The sequence below is a fragment of the Helobdella robusta genome (genome assembly GCF_000326865.2).
Source record: "Helobdella robusta unplaced genomic scaffold HELROscaffold_2, whole genome shotgun sequence".
Lineage (NCBI taxonomy): Eukaryota > Metazoa > Annelida > Clitellata > Rhynchobdellida > Glossiphoniidae > Helobdella > Helobdella robusta.
The window spans coordinates 5,581,475-5,601,468 of record NW_008704083.1 but is presented as its reverse complement, the minus strand read 5'-3'; the positions used below and the strand labels follow the sequence as shown (position 1 = coordinate 5,601,468).

The 19,994-nt window shown below is 32.1% G+C and overlaps 3 protein-coding genes across 3 annotated transcripts in view; 1 reads left to right on the top strand and 2 right to left on the bottom strand.

Moving 5' to 3' along the window:
- The window catches only part of HELRODRAFT_188329 (hypothetical protein), a 4,900-nt gene extending 2,529 nt beyond the window's left edge, over nt 1–2,371 (bottom strand). The window contains exons 1-3 of the mRNA XM_009017447.1: nt 1,821–2,371; nt 984–1,042; nt 703–876 (exon numbers count right to left, since the gene is read on the bottom strand). Coding sequence (XP_009015695.1) covers nt 703–876; nt 984–1,042; nt 1,821–1,905 — 318 coding nt within the window. The 5' untranslated portion in view covers nt 1,906–2,371. The remainder of the gene's footprint in view (nt 1–702; nt 877–983; nt 1,043–1,820) is intronic.
- Nucleotides 2,372–4,757: 2,386 nt separating this feature from the next.
- HELRODRAFT_64249 (hypothetical protein) lies at nt 4,758–7,431 on the top strand (the record flags this gene model as incomplete). Its single annotated transcript, XM_009017446.1, has 8 exons — nt 4,758–4,892; nt 5,148–5,268; nt 5,469–5,718; nt 5,926–6,064; nt 6,184–6,400; nt 6,523–6,687; nt 6,979–7,114; nt 7,269–7,431. The coding sequence occupies 8 exons, from the start codon at nt 4,758–4,760 to the stop codon at nt 7,429–7,431; spliced, it is 1,326 nt and encodes a 441-aa protein (XP_009015694.1).
- Nucleotides 7,432–11,803: 4,372 nt separating this feature from the next.
- Nucleotides 11,804–15,454, bottom strand: HELRODRAFT_63882 (hypothetical protein; the record flags this gene model as incomplete). The annotated part of the gene is made up of 8 exons (XM_009017445.1): nt 11,804–11,913; nt 12,125–12,239; nt 12,341–12,415; nt 13,336–13,390; nt 14,069–14,152; nt 14,288–14,420; nt 14,564–14,673; nt 15,408–15,454. Coding segments are annotated over 8 exons (729 nt in total), but the record flags the coding sequence as incomplete, so codon positions are not given.
- Nucleotides 15,455–19,994: the final 4,540 nt, after the last annotated feature.

The window sequence follows — 19,994 nt, the reverse complement described above, 5'->3', positions numbered from 1 at the left end:
CAACAACAGTTTTATAAAATTTTCATGATGAACTTGAATAATAATTTTATTTTCAATAAATTGAACAATTTCCAGAAAATTCTAGTAAGGAAAATTGAAAACACAAACTTTAAATTTATTAATGCCAACAATTTGGTAGAATTCATACAATACTGTAAAAATATACATATATGTATACATATTTGTGTGTGCACTTAAGCATAGTGAATCCACTGGGTGCAAATGTTTAAACTTTTAAAATTCTTACAAGCCAGTGATTTGCGACTCAAACAACAAATATAGCCTGCAAAATTGATATAACATAATCTGGCAGGAGTGATTTTAAAATAATGTTATGCATCTGATAGTGTGCTGTTAAATAAGGATGATGGACGACAGTTAACTAAGCTAACCATTGCGATGGTTATAGGTTCAATTTCTGTTGATGCCACTGTTAAGATTGATTTAGCTAAAAACACGACAATTCAGTAATGTAACTATTTTACATTGTGACAGAAAAAAAATTATCAAACAAATACACACTTGACCAGGCTGAGGAAGTTGAGCTTGTAATAAATTAATATCATGTGGCACAGAAGATGATGACAGCTGCAATCCATTTCCTAGATTGACCGGTATCTTGACGAGGGAAAAATTAAGTAACACTGTTGTTAATGCAGAAAGTGAATGAAGCAAAATTTTTTAACAAAATTAATAAAGTACCTGCAAGAACTGCTGCTGTCCTATAGCATTTGGTAACAAAAGTCCTGAAACAAGGGGCAGTTGTGTCTGTGGTTGAGGTGCTGCGGATAGCTGCTTCAGTTGTTGAGCACTGTTACCACTCAGTTGCAGAGGAATAGTCTGAAGACCTTTTTGATTGTTGGCCAGAAACGTCATCTATTTTTTTAATAATATAAGCATAATTCAATTCCTAATTGCATTCTTCCAAAACCATTCACAAATATCAATTCAAAGTTACTGAACATCTGAATAACACAACTAACAAGATCAATACTGGGTATCTGGTTGTTGGACTTTGATGCATGTGCATGATCTTCACTGCCTGTGACAAATAAATTTCAATTTATTTGAATGCTCCCAATTTAAATTTTAACTCACACATCTGCATCATTCATGCAAACACACATACACCACACACACACACCACAAACACACAGTTATTGCTCATACAGCACAAATTAAAATCATATTCAAATGAATCCACTGCATATTCGAATAATAATGAGCACACATCAAAAATAATTAGTTATAATGCAAATTAATATTCATTAAACAAGGCAACATCAACACAAGAAATTACTGCAAAGGTTTTGAAATAACTCAACTTCTGAAATGATATTGATATTAATGACTCATATCAACAATGCAATTAAAAATTTAGGTGATTGTAATAGCATACAAATTAGAAGTGGAAAATTTTCTGCATCAAAAATCAAGTCCAATTGTGATTGTTTTCAATAAATATAATAATCAATTGTAATAATAAATGAACATTGATTTTCTTTCAGAACATGCAATTGATGATGAAAAATGTCAAGAGTTTTAACTTTAATATATAGTTATATACATAACCTAAAAACTTTAATGTTAGGCAGGAAGAGCTAGACTGCTCATAGTCAAATTTAAGTGCTATGTACTGCTATTTGATGACTCTTGGGAATCAGATTCTAAATTATTCATAACATTTATCTTCTATTTACCAAACAACTTTAAAAAATTTCAATGTGCACTAGTTTCTCTTCGAGAGAGAATTTTCAAAACACTTCAGTTGGCTCATATTAAGCAATGTGGGTTTATTTCTAACTATATGAAAAAGTAACTTATTTCCAAATGGCACATGCTCTGAATTATGATCCTTTGACTTATGGAGGTGTCACATTTAGTGTTGATAATGCATTTACACATTTTGAATCCAAATGCTTTTGCATTTTGGATTCGAAAAAACCGTCAAATATTAATATTAAATTGCAACCATATAACTTGGAAACTTCATCAATGTTTTGATTAAATTACCAAATGAAAATTTCAAAAGTTCAACAAATGAGCTCAAGAAAGTTAAACAACCGTATTGAACTGTATGTACAGTACAATATGATGTTGCAATATCTATTCAGAACATTCATCAACTGCAAAATATAAGATCCACATACTTTTTCTGTTTAACACAAAAAATAGTAAATCTTTATTTTTTGTTGCTGATATTAATCTTATTTTATATAAAATATTTCAAATTAAAATAATTTCCACATGAAATTTTACAAGTTTGTTCACATTTTGAGTTCATTTTGAAACTGGAAAACTTAATTAGGAGGCTAATTATAAAGAGGAAAGATGCACCACAATTGAATATCTTGAAAAGTGGATAAAAATGACTAGATCAAAAAATGGGCTAAAAAGAAACAACTTTGTTTGATGTTGCAATGTAAAATAATAACATCAATATGGAAACTGATCAGAAGGTGACAAATGGCAGAACATTATCATTATCTTAGTAAAGTAAATTAAATCTAAATGAGACACCTTATTTTTGAAACCCTTCCTTAACGCTTAAGCCTTAATTAAGGCTTCTTAACACCAGATTCTCACGTTTGGGACATAATTTTTATCATTACAACAGACCACACTATCAAATCAACTGTTGATTGTGGTGATTGATTGATAATAAAAATAACTCTCCTCTTAACAGTAACACTCGTCTAACTGAACCAGTTCTTAACCATGCAAGTCAACTCAAACAAATCTATTCTAGACTAAAAAACTTCTTGGTAGCAGGGAGAAAAGTTAGAATGAGCCAGCGAAAAATTTTTATTTTTTGTCTGGGTGATTGACACCTGGCAAAAAGACTTCCCGTTAGCGCCGTTAGAAAAATGACGAATTAATATTCATCGCATCGCTGAATTAAATAGATGAAAAACAAAAAGATTTTTTTACTTATTAATATATTCAAATATTCAAACAAAAATGCAAACACTAGCCTTTCAATGCCGACATCTTGAATGAATATTAATGCAGTATATCTTCACGATGAATAATTACACAAATACTCTGATGAAAATAACTCCAAAAACATAGCAATCAAAAATTAGTTGCACTAACAAGTTTCTGAAATATTTCTTACAAAACAAAGTTTACAAATTCCCGAAAAAGTTTTTAAATTTAAAAAACGAACGATCGATCGTGACCAATGAATATTCAAAATGTCTTCCAAAGTGCGTGATGAATAAACATACTTGGCCACAAAAAAGAATATAATCAATCAAAGACTATGAAACGTCAATGTAATTAAATTTAATATTTTCAAAAACAATTAAAATTTAACAATTGTTTTAAAATGAAATAATTAAAATTTTTTAAATTTAAAATTTTTTCAATTAAAAATAATTTCAAATTGACAAAAATTTATTTGTTTTATTTATTATAAACAGCTTGCATATTAGTAAAACTTTATTCCTCATTGGTGTTTCTCTTCATTAGATTTTAGTTTTACTTTTTGATCTTGTTAATGTTTACATTTGTTTTTGGTGGTTGATCACTATTCCGTGCAATGAACTTCAATTTTGGCCCCCCGTTATTCAGTTCGCTGCAAAGGCCGCCATTGAGCACGATGGTCACCCCCGGATCCGCCATCATGATTCCACCTCGTCATTTAAATTTGATAGCCGGCGGTGGATTAACTGGACTATCAACTCCGGCAAATGACGTAGGTCGTGCAATTCAAGAGAATATGATCCGGAACCAACTGAACGCTTCGTCGCTCCTTTCTCCACTCCTAGTTCGTCCTCCAGTTATTCATCCTCCTGCAGTTTCAATGGGCCACATCAGGCAGGTGCATCCTTCAGCTGCTATTGAAAGTATAGTGTATTATTATATTATATATATTATATAGAGTGTATATAGAATTATAAATAGATAGTTTAATTAGTTATTAAAAATAAAATTTCGAATTTATTTATTTAAAAATTTTTTTTTATTTGATTTTATTCATTTTTAAGAAATAATTTTTTAATGTTGGTTTTCTGTATTAGTATTATAATATAATTCTATAATTATAATGCCTAACCTAACCTTATATATTATAGGCCCTAAGCATAAAGTAGTTACCTTCTTTTTATTCATCAATAATTGATGTTTTTAAATTTACCTAGATGTTTGAAGTGGTTGTTTTTTTTAGTTTAGTAATTAGTATAGTTAGTTTTAATAAGTTAATAAATAAAAAAAAATTTGCTTTCAACAGTTCCAAAATCAACTTTCCATAATAGACCAATTGTCCCGACTGCATTTGATGTTCCACCTCCTAGTTTTATGTTACCAAACGAGTTTGCCATGCAACAGCAGCCTAAACCTCAGCACCAACAAGTGTTACCTCTGCCACAGTCTTCATTACTGCAACAATCCTCATTAAACAAACAACCATCAACTCTCAATTTAGATCAGCAACTTAAGACGAACAGTAATTCAAAAAACGTCAACAGCATTCAGTCATTGTATCCCCACATCAACTCCAATGTCCCTGCACATTTTCACCAGATTTCTGATGGCAGTGATTCAATCAAGCCACTAGTTGAAATGGAATCTCCGTTCCAGCTTGATTCATTCATTTCAGACCTACATTTGGAAATTTACAGAAATGGGTATGTAAATAAGTTTTTGTATACTGAGTCTCTGATGTAAATTTAATAAAAAATTTGTAACAATTATGTTTTTCTTTTGTTGGTTTATTAAGTGTCAAATGTAACATTACAAATTGTAATAGTGGGATGAGATTTTTTTCACTGAAATTGTTTTCATATTTTAAAAACTGTAGGTCTGAAGCAAAAAATTTGACGGCACCCTCTGGATTTTGTTTTTGTTGGGGAGGTGTGAAGGCCAATTGTGGAGTCACCAGAGGAAAGGTAGGTGGTAGTTGTTCACTGATTAGTGTATTTACAATTTGATGTCTTCTGATTTAAATGAAAGGAAGGCTAGGCTGTTTTACCATTTTCAACCTGGTTTTTTATTGCTATTGTAAGAATGCATTGTCATTAATGGTTAGGATGATAAATTTATTAAAATCATTGTCAAGTGTAGTGAACATATGGATTTTGTCATAAATAATGAAACACGTGAAAAATGATTTCTTCCATTCATATTTTGTGTTCAAATTATAGGTCATGTATGAGGTCCGTATCTTGGAGCATCTGGCAGCTGATTTCGGTGAGAACCACATTGAAACGTCACCTCACCTGCTGAGGATTGGATGGTCCATGGTGCATGCGTCATTACAACTCGGTGACTAAGTCTCTTTTTTCATCTATATCATTCACTCACAATTCATTCATCATTTATATTATATTTCAATATTCTATCATTTGTGAATATTCTCCTGTAGTTGAGATGTGATGAGATATTTACTTAATGTTTAAGTGTTGTTTAATTAATATTATTAAATCGCTATTTTATTTTATTTTTTTACAAATGATGATGTCTAGGGGAGGAACAGGATTCCTGGGGTTATGGAGGAACAGGAAAGTTCTCTACCAACAACAAATTTAGTGATTATGGTGAAGCGTACACTATTGGCGATGTCATTACGGCGTTTTTGGATTTGGATTCGAAACCTGCATCAATCTCGTTTGCTAAAAATGGCCTGTGGCTGGGCGTGGCTTCACCGTTGCATGGATTCAAAGTTGATCAGAAGAGTCATGCCATGTTCCCTCACATTCTCTCCAAGAACTGCAGGTTAGATGAACGTGCTTCCAAACCTTATTATTAATTTGTAAGAATTATGACCTAGTGTTTATTGCTGAGTTTATCTGCTTGCACGCACACACCACACACATGCATACATGCATCATTGTTTTTCAACATCTTTCTGAATAGATGTGTTGCTAAATGTTGGAGAAAAGTTATCAATTAGTCTCAATTTCTTCTTTATTTTATCTACAGATTTGAAGTAAACTTTGGCCAGCAGTCTTCATGGTGTCCAGTGCAGTACGTCAACCATGATCATGTCTTCATAAACAACATATCTCCAATGTACACGGCACCTGGTCCTAAGCCACCTCAATCCAAATCTGATTGCGAGGTTACCATTGGTGATTGTGGTTGTTTTGGCAGTGATGAGTATAAGGTTGATGGTGGTAGTGTTTTTATTGCTGTTGTTGATGATTATTAATATTAAGCTAATGACTACAATTGAAACAGGTGATAATGGTTGTTGGCCTGCCTGGTTCAGGAAAAACTACATGGGCACGAAAGATGTTCCGAGATCACCCAGAGAAAATGTACAACATCATTGGGACCGATGACCTGATCGACAAGATGAAGGTCATGGGTCTACCAAGAAAGAACAACTATAGTGGAAGGTGGGAGGTACTCATCCAACAAGCAACTAGTTGTCTCAACAAAATTTTCTTCATAGGTTCTTTTTTGTTGCTTCATTATTATTTGTGTTTCTCATTTCATATTGATAATGAAGAAAATTTTTATATAATATAATATTTTGGATTCTATTGTTTTAACAATTTAAAAATCGGAATCCAGCAAGCAGGAAGTTGCGCCATTACATAATTGACCAGACGAACGTGTATGCAACTGCTCGCAAACGAAAGATGAAAAATTTTGTGGGGTTCAAGAGGATTTGTGCTGTGCTGCAGCCTGAAGATGATGAGTTGAAAAGAAGAGAGTGGAAGAGGACATTTGAAGAAGGTGCAATACTTTACATCTCTAAAAAACTCTGCTCATTTATTCATTCATTCATTCATTCATTCATTCATTCTTTCATCCATTCATTCATTCAAGTTATTGTAAAATTGACAAATTAATTGAGTGTAAAATGATTTCTGGTTATGAACATTTCATGAACTTTCCATTAATCAACAGAGCATTAAAATAGAGCATTGTTTTTCATTCAATCACAAGAATAAATTTGTTTAGTAATTCTAAAGATTCATTCCATTCAGAATGAACGTGAACTGTTGTTAATTGAACACAATTCAGGTAAAGTAGTACCAGAAGAGGCAGTGATGGAGATGAAAATGAACTATTCTCTGCCTGATGCAGAGGTAGATGAACACATTGACGAAGTCATCTGGATTGAACTTGGGAAGGATGCTTCCTGTCAACTAGTCAATCAGTTCGTTCAGTGCTGTTGTACTGTGGTGTTTTGTCTGTTCATTTCAAGATTATTGATAACTTATTGATATCTGAGTTTTTTGCATGATAATTAAATCATTGAGCCAATCCATTATAGATTGCATGTTAAATAATTACAATTTATTAATCTACAGATACAATGAGGAGGGAAGCCTCAAACTACCATCTAGAAAAAGATTGAGCAGTACAAGTCTTCCTAATAACAGCAACAACAGTAGCAACAACAACAGTAGCAGCAACAATAATGTCCGTACTAAAATTTATTACATGCATTTATCGAGTTGTCACTTCTTATGATTAGTTTTTATTTATTTATTTGTTTGTTTATTTTTTTGTCATTTTCTGTTTTGGAAATAGTCCTATGCAAAATAATTTTTCTTATTAGTTTCAATTTTTTGAATTTTTAGTGGTAATGAAATTTTTTTTTTCAATTATAACAGATATAATTATTATTCAATGCAGCGGCAGCAGCAATCAATATCAGATTATATATACTTAATAGCACGTTTGAATGTTAGCTATGTATAACATTGTTAAGCATCATAGCTTTTGGAAGTTTCAACTTTTTGTTTAATTTAGCATGACTTCTTAAGATCAAAGTTGTAAAGATTTTTGGGTTTAATCTTTTATTTTTATAGATTTTGCTACCTGAATTTTTTTGACAAATGCTATATTGATCAATTAACAGATGAATGTAGGATTTGGTCAGATAGAGAACAAAAAGGTGTTGAAATCAAATGATGATTTGTTGTCTCCATTGAAGCAACCTCGTGAACAACAACCTTATGTGCAGGAACGGTTGGAGCATCAGCAACATGACAACTTCTCACAGAAACCATATGGTATGCTGCAACAACACTTACAACAACATTCTCAAGAAAGACATTCACAACAACAAGGTGGGCAACAACAAAGTGGGCCACAACAAAATGAAAGTCTTCCAATGCAGTATCCTAGTCAATCAATATCTAAACCTTTACAGCAGCAGCAACATTATAAGCAGGAGGATGGACAAAAAGATGAATTAAATTATAAGACAAGCACTCCATATCAGATCAATAAATATGAACCATTTACAACAAACTCAATTACAACAAGATCCTTCGACATGCCTGACTTATCAATACCTCCTCCATTTTCTTCCACATTTCATTCAATAAAAACTACTGCAGATTATTTAAGCCAAAACCAGCCATCAGTGTTGAAACAAGAACCACCACCACAGCAACTGCCGCTTCAACAGCAACAGCTAATGTACCAAGAACAACTACAACATCAGACTGATCAACGACAATACCCACAAAATTTGTTTCAGCAAGCTAGTGATTACAGGCTGACAGATACAGATGTGAGATACTCGCAAAATTCAGAGCAACATCAACAAACAAGCAGTGATCATGAGATGCAGAGCAGCAGATGGCCCATGAATAATGAAGAAAGACAAGGCTCTGGCATTAAACCATTGATGGACTTTATGCCATATAATCTCAACAGATTGTACTACCTTTTTTTCAATTTTATTGTTTCATTTTATATTTTTCAAAAATAGGATAATTGCAATCAATCAATGATCTTCTTTAATTTCATAAGATAGTTGAGGCTAATGATGTCCATCTATTTTGTTGATTTATGAATTTTCACAGTCCTTTTAATACACCCACTTCTATTCTTTTTTAAAACAGCAAATCTGTTTATGTTCACGGATTTTCCATCTTGTGATTTCTATTTTTTGATGATTTTTTCGTTTTTGCTATGTACATTTTTGATTCTTGCAAATTCTTTTAATCTTTCACCACTTTCAAATTCTTTTAATCTTTCACCACTTTCATACCTGTCTCCTAGGCCATATTTCCCATAGCATCTTCCTTCAGTTTAATATTATTACCATTTTTTGCATTTCAATCTCAGACAATAGTGTGATATTTTTTAATAGTGTTTTCATTACTAATTCTATTTGTTCATAAATAATTTGACCTCTTCATGAGTGATTTGGGGCTGGAACATGAGCTATAAAGATCAATATTTCTTGGGTATACTTTAAACCTGGTGTAAATCATTTTTTCATTAACTAGGTTGTATTTTTTTATGGCTTTTCTTGCTTTATCTCCAAACATGATTGGGCACCGTTTTTACATTTAACCATATTGTTTCTCATCTTTTAATTTCCCATTTCCTGTCCATCGAACAAATTTAGCACAGATCGATTATTACATCATATCTTAATCATTCTAGCTTGTTCTTTAGCATCTTATACATTTCTGTCTGGCATTCCGAATTTCTACTGTAAAATTCACCTTTACTCATTCATTTGATGTTTGAGAGTGCATTGCATTCTGAGAAATTTAATAAGCATGCACTTCAGGGGTTTGAGTAGAATAGATATTGAATTGGTTTCTTAAACTGGTCTGGCTTCCAAAATAACACGATATTCAATAACTATGATGTAAATTTTGTAATTATTATGTTTCGTCACATTTTAAAATTTTGAATTGAATTATAAACTCATCTTTGAAATAGATAAAATGAACAACATTTAATACATAATACTTTACAGCCGTCAACAGGACACAGATGAAATTTGGAAGCCAAAGGTTGACAACTACGGTGAATGTGGCAATGATTTTTATAGGAATGATAGAAACGAATATGATGATAACGTCGAATACAGAGGCAGAAGCAGATATGCAGCAGATGAAAGAGTGAATGATAGATGGAGTAGCAGAAGGTCGAGAGAACAGTCGCCTATTCCATCATACAAAAGGAGAAATTATAGCAATCAAATGGATGATGATGCCGATTGGAATAGAGGCAGAACGAGGAGTCGTAGTCGAGATGACAGAAGAAGAAATTACAATGGCGGCAGTCGAGAGGAAAGAAGATCGGCAAGGAGTCGGAGTCGTGAAGACAGGAGGCCCACAAGAAGTGGCAGTCGAGAAGATAGGAAGGCTGCAAATATGAGAGGCTACGACAGTAGAGATAGGAGGGGTGGGGACAGGAGACCCATCAGAGAACCATATAACAATAGCAGTAATGCAAACGACAGACACTTTGATGCTTACAACAGGGACAGAGATGAGAGATACCAAAGAAATAATCGGGATAGAAATCATCCTAACAACACTAACAACATTAATGAGAGGAAGGTAGATGACGAGAGATCATATAATGACGGTAGGAACAAACTTGAGAGCAACATAACTGAGATGAAAAGTAATGATGAAAACAGAAGAAACAGAGTGACAAAAACTAGGTGGGAACCAGTAAACAAGAATACTGAAAACACAGGAAACGTAGCTGATAAACTATCTCAACATGAACAAAATCAGCAGATGCAACCGCTTTCAAATCAACAACCACCAGTTCAGCAGAAACGAGAGCCCCTCATCCATCAGACGCCGTCACTACTACCGCTACCGGAACAACAACAAACACAATCTTCAAATTCTTTTCAACTACAACCGCAACAAAAAACAAAACTGTCGCAAGAATCAGAAGAACAAAAACCTCAACAAAGTTCTTTAAGGAACTCATTACCCATGAACACATCTAAACCTCTCTTGAGCTTACCAACGTCATCTAGCATTACAACACCATCTACCTTTATAAGGCCTTCTGGTAATACACAAGTGACCCCAAGGGCTCCACCACTTAGAGGACCGAGACCCATGCCTCCAAGAATACCTCCACAACAGCTTAGCAGGCTGAGGTTTTGAGCTACTTTAAATAGCCTGACTTTTCTTTGTTATTTTTGCTGACCGTTTATTTATAAGCCGCTTTTCAATCATTGTTTTATGTTTAAAATTTTGTTTGGAATTTTTGAAAACCTTAGAAGTAAACATTGTTTATATATGTATAACAAATAAATGTAAAACAATTCACAAATCTTCCGAGCGTTGTTGATTTATTTTATTGCTTTTGCATTGTTATTTACAAGCACATGATGTTATTGAAAGGACAACGTAAGATCGTACAGGTACTATATTCAGTGTAGGACTACTCATATTGTAAATATTAAAAGTGAATGTTCTTATGAAACAAATGTACAAAGACCGATGGCCACCTCTTTCAACTAGTCCATATTATAATAATCAGTTCATGAGTGCAATCTTATTCTTTTGCGGTTCACTCCTTTTGCGATCTTCTTCCTCATATTCCACTTTTAATATTGCCCTTTTGCGAAGTTTTTGTTTCATTTCTTCTTCACCTTCATCATCCTCTTCCTCTTCTCCCTCCTCCATATCCTGAGGAACGACATATTTGGTTACGAATTAATAAATAAATAAGCATTGGTCAAAATTTATGATGTACCATTATTTCATTTGTAAATTACACAATAATTACGGCATGTTTAATATTAAGTTAGTGTCTGGTATCTCAACTAGAAGTGAGACTATTTGCTGGATGTTTTGTGGTTTGGAGAAGTTAGATTTTTTTTTGAAGATCATTTAGATTGTGCGGTTGTGGAATTTGCGTGTGAGTCATGCTTCTGATTTGTACACTACAGAAATGAACATTGATTATAATTGACAGCAACGAAAAATGAGTTTTTAAAATAAAAATTCAGCAAAAGATTGATTGAAGAAGCTGAGCTTTACGAAGTTAAATAGATGAAAACACGCAGGCATGCACGACTGAATGCTTAACGTGTTCTTTTCTTGATTTCCAAAGTTCAAATTAAACTAAAATGTGTTAAAATATTTACCTCTACGTCAGAAAGATCACTTTCATCAAAATCTTCCACAAATTCTCTCTCTCCTTCCAATTCGTTATCTTCTTCATCTTCCTGCTTCAAAGTTACAAATTTAAGCAAATGAAAAAATGAAAAGAACCCAAAAATTAAGCTTGACAATAATTTTATCAGATTACTTCAATTATTAGGTTCAACATTTCTGGGTGGATGTGTAGTAAATAATCAGCATAACAAAAAATAAACCGTTTGCTCTAAAGTTGTTTAACATTTATATAAAATAAATATTTCAAACTTGAAAACAACAAATTGCATTCACATTGACAGCAGTGTCAGTCTCTTCCTCCTCACTGTCTACTTCCAATTGTTCCATGGCTTGATTGTATGAGTGTTGAGGGAAGTTGTATATCTCTCCATACTGATTGATAGTTTTTATATTAAATTTGTATTATAGCAAATAAGATGAAACAGTAATCTTGTGCACGTATAATAATTAACGTAACAAATTGATGAACTGACCTTTCCTGCTTTCAATCTTTCCAGCAATTCTTTTTCGATGGCATTGTCAAGTTGAGCGGCAACAAGAGCCTTTTCCTAGAAAGAAATCAACAACTTTATAACTATTTTACACTGATATTCATTAAAAACTAAAATTTTTCAATTAAGGCTAGCAGTGTTGGCCGTAAGAAAGAATGCTGAGATACTATGGGGATCTATGAAAAAACAGACAACAGCAAGAGTCAGATTGAAAAAAGGAACAAATAAGCTAAGTTTTTAAAATAAAACGCTAACGCTCTAAAAACATGACTTTTAGATATTCATTTAAGTCTTAATTGATGCAAACTGAACAGAATAATACTTATCAGCATTCATTAATTTGATTATATTGTTTTTCTGAAACAATCCAACCAGGCTGCCTGATGTACATTAAAACTATGAAAGCATATGACAGCCTCTAAGTCTTGAATGAAGTAAAAAAATGTTGGGTTATTTAGAGCATTTGTGTTAGCCCAGGCTAAGAAACGTATCTGAGGGCCAAATAGATTGGGATCAAATAATAAACAGCGTGTGGTCAGGAAGCAAAAAAATGCAAGAAATGTTGAAGTTTCAGATATCAAGTAAGATAGAGCCAAAAAAAAAAATTGAAAATGTCCACAATTGTTACAATCGCACGTTTATTCTCCTATTCAGATTTTTATTATAATAATGTCACTTTATATAGCGCCATGGCAAGGAACTGAGACTCATTATTATAATTATTACAACACAATGTATAAATACAGTTGAATTGACGCGTCCCACCCTCTCCACATTCGACCCCACTCACTGCATCAGCAATGCCAAACACCTTAACCATTACACCATCACACTGCCCAGATTTTATATTTTAAAAATAGAACGGAGTTCAATAAGAAATAATCACTGGCGTGATAAGTCCAGAAATTGAAACTGATAAAGATGGTAGATCGAAAATTTTTCCAATCATCAAAACATTTGAAGTTTTTAAAACCAACTTCTCGTCTGTTTTCTCTTCTTTCGACCTTTTGACTCAATGGAACAATTTTTTTTCTGTGGGAGCATTAATTTGAATTCTGTATTAAATATGGATACTATTTATAAAAGTTATGTTTTATAACATTGTGTTGAAAAAATTTTAGTTTGAAAACTATTAGTATGCATATGCACAATTGGAATATAGTAACATATAATGTATTTTACCAAAGTTTTACGCCTTGATCTAACTGCAATTTAGACAGTTCTAGATCATTTAATTCTCAAATCACTTTGAATGTTAACAAGACTTTCTACTAGTCAAAATGATGAATGTTGCAATAAAATATTTGCTGAATTGTCAAATTGGATCAGTTGAAATAATATCAACCAGTGATGTTCATACAGGCCTAACAATTTTTCTGCCTTTTCACAGACATTTAAAAAACATTATGGTTGAAGACAGTCAAAAAATTACAGATTGTGAGATAATGAACCATGAAAAAACCATTCAAACCCTTTAAATTTCTCTATACAGACATTACATAAATTTGAATAAAACACAATAATGCATAAAAAATTTCTTTTAACACCAAAAATTTCAGCACAATTTAATCTATTTTGATAAAACAGGAGATACATCATGCAAAAGGTCAGGTAAAAACTACTGGAAGGAAATAGTGATGAAGAACCTAATAAAGAAAATTGAACAAATGGGATTAAAAGCTGTCAAGAAAGAAAGAATAAGAAACTTACTGTCTTTTTAATGTCAATTTTCTGATTTGAACCAAGTACTGCATTACCCTTGTATATCGCTGCTTGCATTTGTGGATAATGTATCTGATAAAAATGTCAACATAATCATTGTTTCAATTTAATTAATTTGTCTTTGATGAAACTATTATCACATCAGAAATATGAAAAGATTAGATTAAAGTATATAATAGTGGTATAGCTAGTTGAAGATTTATTTACTTAGGCCAGTAAATGAGATTTTCATCAATTTGTTTGAGTGATTTCTCAAAATCTTTGCTTAGTTTTACTTTCTCCCAAAGTCGGGCGGGAAAGGCTGACCTCTCAATTGTCTTCATATACAAATAGCACACACCTGTCGAAACAAGTTAAATAAAACATTGAAATAAAGAATTCAAAAATTATTTATATAAGATGTTAATTAAATCAAGTAGAGTATATTAAAAATAAGTAAGCAGAACAAAATTAATCGAATTTGAATTGTTCGTCGAAGGAAACCTTTTTCTTCTCTAACTGTTGCATATCTGCTGTTGGCCAGTGGACACATTCTACGATTGCAAAGGCCAGTCAGGTTATATTCATTGCGACAAAACTTCTGGGTTTTTGTGCTGAAATTTTCATCATTACATGAAAATATCAATGATTATATCAGTTAAGATAGCAATATTTTTTAATAAATTTTTAGTATGCTATCTATAAAATAATGCAATACATATAATAGCCCAAAGCAGATTACTGCAAACAGTTCCAATCGTCAATTTTCACATCCGAATTGCGGATAAAAAATTTTCAAAATTCTGCAGATTTTACAGTTTGTGGATTTTGTTTCTTTGGTTTGCCAATAAAATTAACGTTGCAATGAAACTTGTGATGGATTGGATATTCTGGGGTCAGCCAAATAAGGCGTACGTTAATAAACATCTCAAGTCAGCCACTATATTTTTAGATATTGTCGCAATGTACCACATTATTTTAATACAATTTTCAATCAAATACATGTCATTAATATCATATCAATTATATTAGAACAATTTGTTTTGATTAAATTAAGAAAAAATGTGTTTCATTGTCTTCGGCCAACTATAAATCAGCTAAGTCAGAGTCTAACCCCGAAACAAATGCACGTTTTGAAAACTATTAACATCACGCACACTCTTTGTTATGATAACCAAAGTTTTAATTAGAATTTTAGATCAAGAAGTAATCTGTAATTTGGCTAACAGCTTAGCCTGTAAGACTATTATAATAAAATGCTGACACCTTCATCCTTGAAGTATTAATGTACGAAGATGTTGATCATCTTTAATTTAATGAAAACCGTGAATAAAAAAGTACAGCCAACCAAATTTTGAAGGAGCAATGGCTGCCATTCACAATACTCCATATAACCTGGAATTAAATTACAAAAGTTTAAAAAAAGTAAAATATACTTAAAAAAATTAAATGTTATTCAAAACTTACATCGTCGTTTTGCATTTTTTAAGCAAAAAGTTTTAATAAATCGATCGATGCAAAATATACTCAGCCACGAGTTTTTAATCAAAACAAAAGTAAACAAAGATTTTAATTTTAAAAGTAAACTCTAGTTACAACGATTATATTTGGCTTTCTTGGCTTTCAGACATACTGGATACACTATTCATACGTATTCTAAGTATATGGAGTATATGGTAATAAATTGGTAACAACTGGCTTCATTACTAATTGTTATATTAATCTTTTTAAATCTCGAACGTTTCAATCATTTACTTTTATCATATTAACCATTTTTTCTACTTTTACATTTATATATAAAATCCACGTCAATGTTGCTCTGGCTTGCAAAGAAGCTTATGATGACATGAGTACAGTATGAATGACAATGATTTAGAAAAATAGCTCCGAAAGCTTTAATTGAAATATGTTTACGAGGCGATTGCTCAATTCAATCGCTTGATAACGAGCAACTGAATTCGTTACTACTTATCAAGTATATTAATTATACCTAAAAACCCCGATTTATGATCGCCTTGATTGATTGATCGATTGATTGATAGATCGATTGATTGATCGATCGATGGATTGATTGATTGATTGATTGGTTGATAGATTGGTTGGTTGATTGATTGATTGATTGATAGATAGATTGATTGATTGATTGAAATATGCCATAAAATGTGAAAACTATTGACGGTTTCCTTTTTTCGTCGCCATTTGCATCAATATTGTACCAGCGAAATAAACGTTATATTATAAATTATGCCAGCAAATTTTGTCGATCATATTGAACCTTCCAAACCAGCCATAATGTCAACTGATGATCAATTGAATACAACATGATTATTATAAAGAAAATCTTAAAATAAAATAATCTACCTAAAATTGCGAGAAAAAGACTAAATAAATAAAATAAAATAAATGTAGTACATAGAGATATTATATTATAATATTGGAGTGGATATGGTTTTGGAAACTTGGAAGCAACACGTGACACATGGGTTTAATAAATTTGAACTGTAACTGTTTATGGCGCGTATTTAATAGGTATTTTACTAGCCCCCTTTTCTCTTTCTCTCCTTCTTTTACCTCTCTTTCTCGCTCTCTTTCCACACACGGCGGCACCAAACAATTCTGTAAAAAAAACTTTGGCCGTCTATTTTTATACCGTGTAAATTTAAAGATGGTTATTTAAGTTTTGCTGCCACGAAATTTCAATAGTAACTATTATTTAACGTTATTTATTGTTATTAACGTGTGGCTATAGTCGTGGAGACAAGAATTCTGCTATAGCAGGCCTCTTATTGAATTCAAAACCGATGATCAAAAACTAAATAAAATTAATGCTAGAATTGTCATACCACTAAATTTTGTAACAAACATGTAAACAAACAAAGAAAAAATACTTGCCATGGAATATACAGACAGCTTACATTGAATACATACACAAACAAACACACAAAAACACAACACAGACAAACAAATAAATCTGAATTGCCTAGTAATGATTTTTTGTTACCATCAGGCTTAAGTGTTGTAAGAAACGGCGCTGCTATATTATTATAACTAACGTAATATTACAATAAGCATCGCCAGTCACGTGCGGTGGTTTGATGAAAGAGTACGGTATATTAATGTGTTATTTATCACCATTAGTTGATCGTTGTGTTGATTATTTTTATGTGTCGTATGAGTGACAGAGAGTTATTTATTTAATTTATTTTCCATGAACGTTGTGTTGTCCCAACCACTAAATATAATGACGCTCTCTTGTTGAATGTCATTCATGTTTAATTTTCTTTTCAAAGTTTTTAACTTTTTATGCGAGTAAATGCGAAACTAATTTTATTAAATGCATTAGAAATGACGATGTAGTAGCCTAATCTAATTTCTAACGAATTATCAGCTGATTAGTTTTAACGGAGAAAAAAATTTCTTGTACTTCCATTGGGTAGGATGTGAAAATTTTAAATAAACTTTTATCATCATCTTCAAACGCGTTCTTATCTCTTTTTGCTATCTGCCTCTACAAATTTCAAAGAATTTTCTACGTTTTAAATGTTGAGAAAAAGGAGGCAGACGATACGCGAATAAACTATGCTTTCGACGTTCGTCAGCAAGAAAAAATTTCATTTATCACATTTTCAAACATTAAAAAAAATTGACATTAATAATTAGTATTTTGAATTTTGTTTATGAAATTTATTATTAATTTACTGACATTTTTTGTTCAAACTATTATCCATTTAACGACGTGCTAGCGATTTTCTTTCTTTTTCAATTCTCATAAAAAGGTTATAGACAGTATCTTTAATACACTGTAAATATTTTACATTAAATTATTCCTTAAAAATGAACTAGAAACAACAAAGTCTGTATTGTGTCAAAGGTTGAGAAATATTGACTAAATTAATTGGAAGACAAACGGCAAATGAATCAATAGTTATAAGCCAAATATACTTATCGAAAAACATCTACCGATCCATCCATTCATTCATCCCTCCATCCACACATTCATTCGTTTATTCATCCATCCTTCCATCTATCTATCCGTCTAAGAGTTTTTTTTAAGAGAGTTGTCAATCAACCGCCTGTCAATCGACATAACACTTGAAAGTTCGAGAGATGGATAAATGGATGGATGAATGGATGGAGGAATGGATGAATGGAGAAGATAAAGGATGGATGGATGGATGCAAAAAAAGATGAAACAAATCCTAGCAGCCTTAACGATAAAATTGCAATAAAAATCTTTTTGAAACTCTTGCGTTGATGCAAGAGCGTAAACAACGAGCACAAATGCAAATATTATTACCACCGTTATTGTTCTTGTCGGCTAATAACAACATCATTAACGTTGTTGTTGTTGTTGCTGTTTTTTATTACTAAAAATGTTGTTGTTTAAAATCAAAGATATTTTACTCGAAGTGTGGTTGGTAGTTCATACGAGAAGTTATTGCTTTTACTATTTAGAATGCAGATGCCAACTTTATTAATGACATTAACAAATGATGGCCGTTGTTGACCAATGTTGACCAATACTAAAAGAAAAGGTTTTTTGTAGAGTGTTTGTCTTTACTCAATTGTATTCCATCAAAGAAGGTCAGTGAAATTATTTTTCATTTATTATTTTATTTTAATTGTTCACTAGCCACATAAAAAAATAATACAGATCGAAAATATTAAACTAATGATAAGAAATGGTCTGCAATCATGACTGCAACTACAACAACATTATAGAATGGCGTGCCAGGGAGGAACCGAATCATGAAAGAGGAAAATATCGAAGATTTTGTGTAACATAAAGTAATAAAGTGAACGGAAATTAGAAAAAAGATTGTAAACTTAAAAATAATTTTGAATAAATCATTTTCCATTAAAATGGGAACCTGCAAAAAGGTCATCAGCCATTCTAGAAATTTTAAAATCACCCTTCTCGCGAAACTCTGGATCCACGTACGCTGACATTATATAAAACTAATTTGTGAAACATATTCCTTTGCTATAATATATAATACCGTTAAATTTTTCAATTAACTTTTTAAATTGTTATACATCATCATGTATTGAATTCAAAATTGCAGAAGAAATTAAATTGCAAATCTCAATCACAAACTCACATACACCATACTCACGTCCTAATGGACCAAACAAGCACCACGGCAACAGCAAAAATAAATAAGATAATGAGATCTTCTATTCAACTTCTACCTTTTTACTGCCATCATCATCCATCATGGAATATCTTATTCTTCTTTAAATTATTCAGTTGGTTCCTGGGTGTCTGAGCATTCCTTGTAGCATCAGAAAGTGCATCAACCTTTCAAATATTTCATCCCATTTGATCATTCGCTGCTTAACACGACCAGCAATATGACTTTTACCACTAAACTTCTTTTTAATTTATTTGTTCTTACCGAAAAAAGAGCCATGTATTTAAATGAGTTATTAAGCTGTATAATTTTGCGAAGTAAGCATGAACACGCGTGAATAATAACTTATGAATCATTCCTTGCATACAAAAATTGGATATATGGGAAGAAAATAATTTTTAAATAGTCAATGGCTGGAAAATTTTTCCCAAGTTAATAAGCATCAGACAAACCATTAATAAGTGAATACGTGAACGGCCTTTATAAAGGACGGTACTCTGAAAACTTGCAACGACAAAAATCTGAAGGTAAGAAGTTTTTCAATAGAAAACAAATTCTGGACCAGCATTCCCTCCTCATTCTGTCAGACGACCAACCAACCAACCAACCAACCAGCCAGCCAGCCAGCCAGCCAGCCAGCCAACCAACCAACCAATCAGCCAATGTGAACATTGCGGATTACCGCCACAGTATTAAAGGATAGCTGGTGGTACTTTCCAAATATAATTAATGAAGATATAAATTATAAATTAAATGTCACATGATTAATAATCGTTACTTAAAAGTTCCAGAAGCGATGT